Here is an 11,198-nt window from a genome sequence, read left to right as displayed (position 1 = left end):
GTTGAACAAAGCTGTTGCTTGTATGTTGCAACTTGCTACGAATGTGAATCTATAGGTGTTTTTTATGCTTAAACTCTCGCTTCTTGAAAAAAACACAGTTTTTTAAAAGGTTTACTAGTTTATATATTATAATATGTTCTAATATGCCCCTACTTACATAAGTATAATTAGTTACAGTAACAGAGTGCAGTTTACGGAGGAAAATGTATAAAAAATCGAAAGAAAAACACTATTTTAAATATCATCCATCCGATTGCAATTAATTGACATGCGAATTGTCGCTGTCACGTGAAACAATTGCTGTCAGCCGACTCTTACTATACTACATGCAGGTGTTTACATAAGTGTTATTATTTATTTCATACTTACGATGCATGAATTTCGCATACAAAGGAAGCACATAGTGTGATATGATAAGGCAAGAACATACGAATGTAGAATACACAAAAGTTTATAGGCGTATCAATAAACTTTGCGGGGAATCAAACCCGCGACAGGTCGAATGCCGCGCGTTAGTATTTAGCGGAATCTCTTTTCTTAGCATCACACTATAGAGCAGAGCATAGTTATTCGGCTCGTGGTTCAGTCAGATAAACACACGATAAACATAATCAAATTACAACTTTTTTATTTTTAGATAGTAACTATTTGCCGTCTTAAAGCTAAAAATAAACCATAATTACAATAAAACAGTTGTACTTTATATTAGACTTTTAAACGCATTAAGCTTTATTTTAATTATATCATCCTTTCGAAGACAGGTGATTTATTAACAACAGTGTCACTTCGTGACACACTGACAATTACTAAACCGTTGTTATATTAATCCCACTTTTGCTATACCACATTTTTTTTATTTACTTTACTTTTTAGTATTTAATATCATCGTAAGAGTCACCGCATTTTGACAAAACTGTCAAGAGCCCTAGTAGATTATAAATGCTTTATAATGCAGTGGATAATAGCGCCCCCAGTGATTGCACGACTAATATAAGCAGTCTTAGAAAGGGCGTAGAAAATGTACAATGTAACAAGAACTGGAATATCCTCATTCCATTCGGCGATTCAGTGCTGATTCGGTTTCGGTACAGACTGGCAGGAGTAGTAGCATCTTGAACAATAATATAATAATACACAGACTTGTGGGTTATCATTCTCCTCAAATTGGGTACTTATAATAGTTTCATCTAATACTTATCATTTAACGTGTAAGGCTGCTTTTCCTCCAGAGATTTGCGAGGATGCGTAGCGAGGGAATTGTTTTTAACGGCAAGGAAGCACTTAAAATGCTGCGCCAATGATCTACGAACAATCGAGTAAATGAGTACTGTGCATCAAAGTGTTTTCCTGAATCAGAAGTTTTTTTTTACTTAAAAGTAAAATATGCAGATTCAACAAAAGAGTAGCTGCAGATTGTGGTAAGGCAGGTTCTTGTAGTATTATATACATAGTACGGGCCCTTATTATTTTATAATAGGTTTAGCACTCTACCTCTACAGCCAAGAAGACCGCAACAGAGGTGGCTAGATTATCATATGTTACGTATTAGATCTGTTCGTGTGGCTATCTCTATTACAAAATCCATACAATCAATAAAAGTCTAGAGGTTGACTTTAAATATTCGATGTTGGTTAATATACATACTTTTAATGAACATGTGGAATAATGTAATTTACATTTTACTAGTTTTTTCTACTCAGTGATTTACACTTAGCTTTTTTTAACATAGCATCGTGTTTTGCGCCCATCACTATCAGGGACGTCAATATGCTGTCAGTCACAGCTGTCAGTCTCACATGGAAAATAAAACCTGTGAGTGGTTCGTAATGCACAGGCATGCGTTACTAAAACAACAATAAAAACATTATTTTTTAATACTTTATTCAGTACTGTATGCACGTGTTTAAGAAGATATAAAGATTCAAGAAACAAAATGCCACAATTAGAGGAAAAGCCGCGTGTACTTTTAGAAGAATTTCGTTTGAAGGTAAACTTAAACGTGCACATTAAATTTTGTAGAATGTTTTATTTATTCCATAACAAAATATACTTGCTCCGCCCACAAAGCAATATAAAGTTTGTAAATACAAAACACTGAACCGTAAAGCTTTAAACTTTCGGTAAACTAGTAATAACCACAACTTATATTTTTATAACCTCATAGTACGTATTCGTATTTCTGTTTACATTTCTCTATAATCATTAAGAAAAACCAAATGTTTTTCAGAATGCTCCAAACGATTATGGAATGGCTGATGAAAAATGGAATTTCAAGAAATTTGTGAAGAAGTTCCGTATTGTCATAGTAAGGATGGATAATTTTGAAATGGAATTTGATTTGATTGGGATGCAGCCAGCTTTTGCCAATGCTTTTAGGCGACTGATGTTGAGTGAAGTCCCAAGCATGGCTATAGAAAAAGTAATGATTAAAAATAATACTTCTATTATTCAAGATGAAGTGTTGGCTCATAGACTAGGACTGATTCCTTTAAAAGCTGATCCAAGGCTATTTGAATACCGCCCTGAAGGTAATTTTATTTATTCATATATCAGTACTGTTCTTGTTAATATTTTTTTATCCAACAAAATATAAAACAAATAATCAATTTGTCTACAGATGCCACAGAAGGAACTGAATTCAATACTTTAGAGTTCTCATTAAAGGTGAGGTGCTCTGTTAATAAAAATCAGCCTAAAGACTCTTACAGAGCTGAAGATTTATATGAAAACCACAGTGGTAATTTTTTTTTTTATAGATAGATACAATATTGAAGTTAGTTTTTTAATTTTATTCTTAATAATATTTAATGTTTCAGTATATTCTTCTCAAATTAAATGGCAGCCAATAGGCAACCAAGCATCAGTATATAAAGAAGCCGATATATGTCCAGTACAGGGTGACATCTTGATTTCTAAAATGAGACCAGGGCATGAACTTGACTTACAGTTGGTTGCTGTGAAGGGTATAGGCAGAGACCATGCCAAGTTCTCCCCAGTAGGTAAGATATAATAAATATATTAGAAGCCAGATTTATTATTAAGTTAGAAGTTGACATACACTAATGTTGGATACTTTAAGTCCATATACAGCTTTAGTACATAAAAAATGTCTTAATAATTGTTTGATCATGTTCCACAGCCACTGCTTCCTACCGCTTGTTGCCTGAAGTAACTCTGACAAAAGAAATCAAAGGCAGTGAAGCATCACTATTACAAAGTTGTTTTGCACCAGGAGTGATCAACATAGATTCAGAGGGAAAAGCTTATGTCCGGGATGCCCGATATGACACTTGTAGTAGAAATGTATTCCGGTATGATGAACTCAAAGATGCAGTCATATTGAGCAGAGTGCGAGACCACTTTATATGTATGTATTATTTATTTTGAGACTTTAATAATATGTTTAAATAGGAATGATGTTTTTTTTAGTTCAGCTGATCAAATTATAGTGAATTGACGTGTGTCTACACGATTGTGTACACATTTTACGAAATCCTTACGTCACCAGCGCCCTTTCTTTCACTTTTAAGAAGTTTATCTTTGTCTTTTTGCTGATCAGAACAAGAGAGAAATACGTGTCAAATATTTATTAGTCATCTGAGGGACTGAATGAACGTTATGATCTATTACTTATCAACGCGGATTTTATGTTCGGAAGAAGTTCTTTAACGCTGAAATATATGAAATTTTGATTTTGGGGAAAACTTATTTCTTTTTGTTACAGTTAATGTGGAGTCAGTCGGAGCTATGCCACCAAACATAATATTTGTTGAAGCTGTTAAAATATTACGAGATAAATGTAAATCATTCTTGGATGAATTAAATAAGTTTAACTAATACATACTTGTTAATTATTATAACCTGACCCTAATATTGTTACTGTAAAATTTCATTTATCATGAGACATACGTATATACCTAACTGCGACAAGAACGATGGTAAATTTTAATTTGATGAGATAAAACGGTTCCATTGGTGATTTTGAGGGATTTATTAATAACCGTTGATCCATATAATTCTTAATTTTAGGTATTTGTAATTTTTGTTAAACATTATTAACTGACTAACCGGCAGACAGCGGGAGCAGTGCTTTAGTTAGGGTTCCGTTTTATGCCCTATACGTACGGAACCTAAAAGTTTAATGCAGTAGGTAGTTCAACAAACAAGACGCTGATTTCAATTTCCTTTGATTGTTTGTTTTAATTATAAATGAAAAAATAATGATATTGTGCTTTTTATTGCGCTAGTCTTGTTGTGAAGTGTACATGTCTTCAGGTCTTCCCTAAAACTTTCCCAAATCTTTTCCACAAAGACTTCATGAAGGTTTACAAATTAAATGCAGATTTAAATTTAGACTAAAAAAACAGGTTGTGAAAAAGTGACTGACTTTTAGTTTATAATGAGAAATCGACTCGAAGTGATCTGAACAGTGCATCACTCACTTTACATCCAAAGACAACAAAAACATATGTTTATGTCATTCAGGTATTATTATGCTTGTGTTGAACCCCGTTATGTGATCGACCAAACAATAATAATATATTATATTACTCATTACATCAAACAAGACATATTTGACAGTTTTCCTTATTTAGTTTTTTGGCCATCATGGGAAGCTTAGATAGAGCTGTTTTAACAGGATTTATTTGTCGATTATGTTCTGAAATGCATCGAGTAGTATTACATATTTATGGCGAAGAAGGCACTCGTTTGAGTGTATCCGAGAAAATTAGCAGATATCTGTCTATAAACGTAAGTATTTCACAAGGACTTTATTTACTTTGGTCTGTTATCTTTTACTAGCGCATCATGAAATGTAATTTTCTTTAAATTACGCTTACTGTAGATGAAAGCTTATTTTTTTGTATTGTATCAATACGATGAAAATTGTTTACGAACAACGCAATTAAAATTTATTGTACTGTGTTTCGCAAAATGCGAAAAAGGTTGTGTTGTCATGTTTAATTTGTTTATTCACATTCCAGGTGTCACGATCAGATCCATTGCCAAAAACAATTTGTAAAAATTGTTTGGATAGATTAGAGAGTCAACATAAACTAGTCATGGTAATGGAACAAGCTGCAAGCATTTTAAAACGTCAGCGAGCCTTGCAAGCTTCTAGTCGCAGATTTGACACAGTTGATAGTGCAGATGATACATCAGAATCACCAACACCATAATGAAATGCTTTATACCTCTGTGCTACTGTTAAGTATGAACTTATATTTTATGAGTTAGGATAGGAGACATTCCATTAGAACTTGTTGATATCTCTCTATTATGCTACAGTACTACCTTTCTGAACTTGATTTATTGAAACATGATCTTTGTTCTCTTTTCGAAAACACTGTGCTTAGTTTTTATTTTATTTTAGTCTTTATATGTAAATAAATTTTAAGTTATGATAAGATCTTTTATAGCTTTAACACAAGTAGGTTCTTCTGTTTGCTTGCTGTAGTAATGCATTATATTATGTGAGCACATTATTAAAGTAACCCAGTGCTTACGAGACAGAGCAACAAGTTACATGTTGAGAAAGGTTTTAATGTGAGTATAATACATGCATTTTAATAAAAAAAAATTAATTTACCACAAATATGTTGGTTTTATATCTGTAATATTCAAGTATTCAGAAAGGAAGGTCAAATTAAAATGTGCAGTTACTTGTAAATGGAATGATCCTACTTATTGACACTTCTCATTAGTTAAGTATTGCCTAAGAAAATTATGCTTGTGTAGATTTATTTAGAACATTTACTATTAATATTAGTATCTCAAAGTTAAAGCCACTGGCATATTATTATAATAAAGTTGTTTGTTATTTGATCACTAACTTAGAACTTTGGTCAAGCAGATGTCCTATTTCCTGGACCAATCAATTGTGTAATAGTTTAACTATAAGTTATGGTCAGGAATATTAGATGGTCCTGTCAAGTGATCATCAATACTCATTCAGGTCTGCAGGCAGATTCTAAATAGAATACCATGTTTTCCTCTGGTTACTCATAAGGTGGATTTTTAAGGTTTATCATCTCAATTCATATTTCGATCCTTGTAACAAAAACCTGAAGATTGGTAGTGTCCCGGAATAGGAATTCCTTTGAAGAGGCAAATGTGCCTAAATCTTACCTGTTATCATGCTGTACACACCGACTTTGCCTATTCTTAATTTTGACAGTCACTGATCTCTTTACATAACTGCTTAATATTCACAATGAACGCAGTTACCACTTCATGACATTTTTAACAATGCTGGTGGCTGGTTGCTCTGCCAAAATATTAGGACTATGGCCAGAACCAAAAGACTTGTGACTTTCTAATACATAGTTGCAAAAAAGTGCCATAATATGTTTGGTCTAGCAAAGAGATCTTGTATTATCTATTTAAAATAAGAGTGGACATCTTGCAGGAATGGGGAGATCAGTGTTATTTTTGGATTGTAATTCATACAGTTTCTTCATGTGACTATATTTGAGGGAGGAAAGAATTTGAATTCTTGTGCCCTAACAAATAGAAAAAAATATATGTTTTTTCAAGTAGACTTATTTACTTATAACATTTGCAGTATTGGTCTCAATTATTAATAGAAATATGGAAGTATTGTTTACCAGATTAATTTTTATTTAATCATATATTTTAAGTACCTAGTTTAATTTCTATGTAGACAATTCTCAGAGACAAGAGATGATGAGGCTCCAAAATTGTATCCTGTATGATGTCTTCTGTGTTACTATGGTTATCCATATTGTCATTAATTGTGATAAAATAAATAAGATCATAAGTCAAGAAATGCTTTGTCAATAATTAATATTATTTTAGTAATCAAGTATAAAACAAAGATTGGTCAGTAAAATATGAAATGACTGGGAGTCTGAGAGAGGACTAGAATGCTTATATTATTTCCACCTAGAGACAAGTTCTTTGAATAAATGGAAATGAAACCGTCCATGTGTGGTCGGATTTGCGACATAGCGGTTTCCGTACAAATAGGCTAAAGATAAAAAAAATAGTTTTGGTGTCTATATACATACATTTACGGGTACCCATACTATCCCCAATTTATTTGCCAATAAGATCTATGTTTGAAATATTTTTGTTATTTAACCGAGTCTCAGTAATATGGTACCTACCGTTAAAACCCTTTGGGTACGAAACCTTTAAAAGGCTACGGTCAAACATAAGTAGCAATAACAGTTCAACTGGCCAATCTATGAATGAATGTAAATGCTTGCAACAGACCCTAAATTTATGTTTGTGACTACCTACTCCATTTTTATTCTTCCGAAAAAAGGGTCAAAACATATTATTTAGATTTACTTTATTGTAAATGAAATTACATAATATTATTGCACATTCCCACTCGCTAATAACTTCTCAATTCTAAAAGCATTTTTGTGTATCAAAATCTTGAGATCATTTATTTTATCATGCTTCTCTTCTATATCTCGGTCCAATTGTTTTAATTTTGTGTAAAAGGGCGTCATAGCATCTTCGTTAAGCCTGAAATATGAATTATAAATATTATAAAATGCGTCCGAAATATTTTCGACTGATATTGTAGTAAGTTATTTTTGTCGCTTCTTCTGATAATAATATTCAAATTCAAAAATATGAAATAGATATCAAATATAATTAGTCAGCTACATGTAAAGGCCACAGTAAATATGGTAAAATACTAACGTCTTTTGTTGCAACATCTCTTTGGAAACATCTTCATAAATTTTGGACCATTGCTGAAGTTCTTGACGCATAACTTCCACATCCTCCTGAATATGATCTAATAATTTGCCTAAAGGGTTCGCCACTCGAGACAGAGCCTGGATATTAAACCTAAGCTGCTCGATTTCTTGGTTCATTGCTTCTCTAGCTTTCTGTGCCCCGAATTGCCATTCCTGTAACCATTTCAATTTTTACATCTTAAACTATTGTTTTTTACATTAATAATAATTGCTTTCTTATAGGTAACATTAAATCGATGTTATTAGCAGTCTAAATTTCCTTAATATTGTCAGGTTGCGATAATTAGGCCATGCAAGAAGGGAGTCAAGCATTTTACGTGGAAAATAAAAGTCGAAAAGGAAGACTTACGATCTCAGTTTTTCCAGTTATGTGTGAAAGTTCTTTCTGGGAATCTAAGATCTGTTGCACGAGGTGACCATGTTCTATAGATGATAGTTGCACTTCTTGTTGATCCGGGGCCGACGATGCTGCGCCTTCTTGTTGATCAATTAATAGGAGACTTGTTTCTTCTTCCTAAAATGAAAGTAATTTGTTAATTTTCACTTGCTTTCACTCACTTAACAATCCTGTTAACTTTCTTTTTATGGTTAGGTAATAGGATAAATAGTGACGATAAAATAAATTAGTTGTGACAAACCTCCTCATTCTGCGTGTTTTCAATAATGATGTTAACTTTGCCTAATAGTAAATTATCCGCACCGTGATCTTTGACAACGTTATCAACCTTTTCCCGCATTCTTGGAGCTCCCGGTCTAGACGATGAGGGCCTAACACTTGCTGGTCTAGAAATTTTCGTATCGTTGACGGTGCTTGGTTGGGTTTTGACCTCTGTTGTTACGTAATTTGTAACTGCCTCCACATTTTTAGTTTCGGAGTCATTTTCGAGGTCTTTTTTTATATTTACATCTGCATCGAAACTGCGACTCGATCCTACCAAATTACGTTCATTCTTCTGATTTTGAGAGTCGACATCAAAAAATGTCTGTTCACTAATATTTATTTCTTGGGATTTAATGGCATCTGTATTTGTGTTATCTAGTAGATCATTTGAAGATGATGAGGAATTCAAATCATTCTCAGCTATCGTATAAGAGCTGTTGAGTTTCCCGTCATCATCCTGCTCGAGTCTGGGGGAGTCCATCGGATTAACGATTAGCTGTGGCTCTATTTGTTCTTCTTTTTGTACAGGCATGTCAAACTCTTGACTTTGTCCGTGCTTCAAGGTGCCGTGTACATTTTCTATATTATTCGTTGTTATACTTTTAATGCGTCTTTGATGGTTTTCCTCTTTGGTTGGATCTTTATGCTCTCTAGCGTTCTTCTTAATTACTGTTTTCGATTGTGTTTTCTTAGAATTTGGAGGTTCAGGTTTAGGCGGGCCATTATCTTTTCTTTTTGTTTTGACTTCATTATTTTTTTCTTTATCTTGTTTTGTTATTGTTCGGCCAGCATCACTTTTTTGAGTCGTTAGCTTTTCACTGCTTCTTGACGTTAGTTTTTTTGTGTCACTGGGTTTTTTCGAGGCCTTTGACGGTTCTTTACTTTTATTTTCAGACACTTGTGATGACTTTGAACTATCTTTATATTTCATCACAGCTTCGTCTGACGATAATTTGTTATCCAATGCCTGCGCTAAACATTGTAGTAATTCGTTTGTTTTCTCTGGCTCTTGTCCTGCAACAATTTTTGATGGTTTTGCTCCCAGTGGTTTTCCCGTTGTTGTGCCTGAAATTATCACAATTTACACTTAGGTATAGAAATATATCGATGTAACTTAAAACATAAGTACATTACTTTATGAACTTAATCGATAAGTACTCACTCAAAACAAATATCACTTTATTGAGGAATGATATTTTACTGTCCCGGTCTTTCACATTATCTGATACCAGTTCCTCTTCGTCGAATAAATTTCTAAAGAATCCAGTTGTTTTCAAAACCTAAAATTTAAATAATCCTATAATGCATAATATAATAATAATGCCAATGGATAAACTAAGGTATATATCTAATTTAACCATCGCCACGTCGTCGGTTGTGTGTTGTTTCTTCTACCCCTATCATCGGGGTCGATAAAAAAGCCCCACAACCTTGATTTTTGTTAGAGTTTAGATCACATTAAGAACCATGTTATTATTAAGAATCTAGACATCTAAAGTTGAAATGGAAAATCCAAATGTATATCGTGCTAACAAGCATATTGTTTACTAGAGGGCGCTGTGTTCATCATAGGTCTACATATTTTTTCTTTAATAAGGTTAATACACTAAATAAACAGTTACAATTATACTTACAGTAGTGACAATATCGTGCAAGAATCTAAAAGGTGGCTTCTTTAACAGTTTCTCAGTTAATGGTGGTCGTTTCACGTATTTGCTTAAGGATATTTGCGTTGATTTTATAACATCTGGATCTATATCTTTTTCCATGGCTCATACTTTGCATGAAAATATCTTCAATGCAGTTTAAGAAGTCACTATTAAATTATAAGGTATAATATTGGCATTCAAAACCTAGGACGTTGTCACGATGACTTTGACTAATTCGTTTACACACATTGGTTACTATAGCAACACATTACTCGGTCCCAGACTGTTTACCCATTGAAACCTACATGAAATAGCACTTATCAAAGACATCAAAAGTTACTTTATTGATCTTGGGCTTAAATCAATAAGTAATCTTATATCATAAGCCTCTGACACTCCCAGTTATAGTAAGACTTGTGTTGCCTCGTGTACGACGGACCTTAATGAAGTTAGCATATACCAGCATGTTTTTGAAGAGAAAATAAATATTATTGTAGTTTAATCACATCAATCGTAGATACACGGCAAAATTTGTCAGTTTGTTTCCTTTTCATCGTCAATCTGCTGAACAAAATTTGATGAAATTCGGCAGGTACACGTGTAATAACCACAGGACGAAGTTCGTGATGTCTGAAATGGAAACACTAATTGAGCTCCTTAATTTGATATATGAGTGTCACTACATTGGTGCCGCCGGTACGTCTATGAGTACCGACAAATATTTTGAACATTCAGTGAGAGCCGTGGAAATGAGAATCGAAGTTAGTCTAGAAATTAAAAAAATATAAACGCCCAAGTAAACCCGCTAGAAAACTGGAAAAAAAGAAAAGAACGTTTTTAAAACAAATAAAGTCCAAGTCTTTTGTAATACTAATACTGTGCTTATATGGTTTAAGAGATGAAGAAGATAAGTACAGATGATCTTGAAAAACCAATGACCTAAAGAAAATATCTATTATTAGTAGAGCAGAAACTTTACAAAATGTTATAATATGTTTTACTTAATTTATTTTGAAGAGTATGTTTTATTGCAACATTGAAACATTAAATATATTATTTTCAAAATTAATAATTGTACCTATTTTAGTAAGTTTTTGTTTTAGTTGACCTTACATTGCTCAACTACAACACTTATAATGTCAGTGCCTC

At 33.0% G+C, this 11,198-nt stretch overlaps 2 protein-coding genes across 2 annotated transcripts; one reads left to right on the top strand and one right to left on the bottom strand.

Moving 5' to 3' along the window:
- The first annotated feature begins 1,782 nt into the window (after nucleotides 1-1,782).
- Nucleotides 1,783-3,839, top strand: LOC113504882 (DNA-directed RNA polymerases I and III subunit RPAC1). Its single transcript, XM_026887385.1, has 6 exons — nucleotides 1,783-1,987; nucleotides 2,228-2,528; nucleotides 2,618-2,737; nucleotides 2,817-2,999; nucleotides 3,140-3,367; nucleotides 3,725-3,839. Exons 1-6 carry the CDS (start codon nucleotides 1,934-1,936, stop codon nucleotides 3,835-3,837), a joined length of 999 nt encoding a protein of 332 aa, XP_026743186.1. The 5' UTR covers nucleotides 1,783-1,933; the 3' UTR covers nucleotides 3,838-3,839.
- Nucleotides 3,840-6,468: 2,629 nt separating this feature from the next.
- LOC113504722 (TRAF3-interacting protein 1) lies at nucleotides 6,469-11,024 on the bottom strand. Its single transcript, XM_026887137.1, has 6 exons — nucleotides 10,035-11,024; nucleotides 9,563-9,680; nucleotides 8,378-9,465; nucleotides 8,089-8,253; nucleotides 7,681-7,892; nucleotides 6,469-7,500 (listed from the first exon to the last, which is right to left on the bottom strand). The coding sequence occupies exons 1-6, from the start codon at nucleotides 10,167-10,169 to the stop codon at nucleotides 7,344-7,346; spliced, it is 1,875 nt and encodes a 624-aa protein (XP_026742938.1). The 5' UTR covers nucleotides 10,170-11,024; the 3' UTR covers nucleotides 6,469-7,343.
- Between the last annotated feature and the right edge of the window lie 174 nt (nucleotides 11,025-11,198).

The sequence above is a fragment of the Trichoplusia ni genome, chromosome 23 (assembly GCF_003590095.1).
Source record: "Trichoplusia ni isolate ovarian cell line Hi5 chromosome 23, tn1, whole genome shotgun sequence".
NCBI classification, from domain to species: domain Eukaryota; kingdom Metazoa; phylum Arthropoda; class Insecta; order Lepidoptera; family Noctuidae; genus Trichoplusia; species Trichoplusia ni.
Note: the sequence above shows the minus strand (reverse complement) of the source record. Positions and strands in the feature narration are given on the sequence as shown.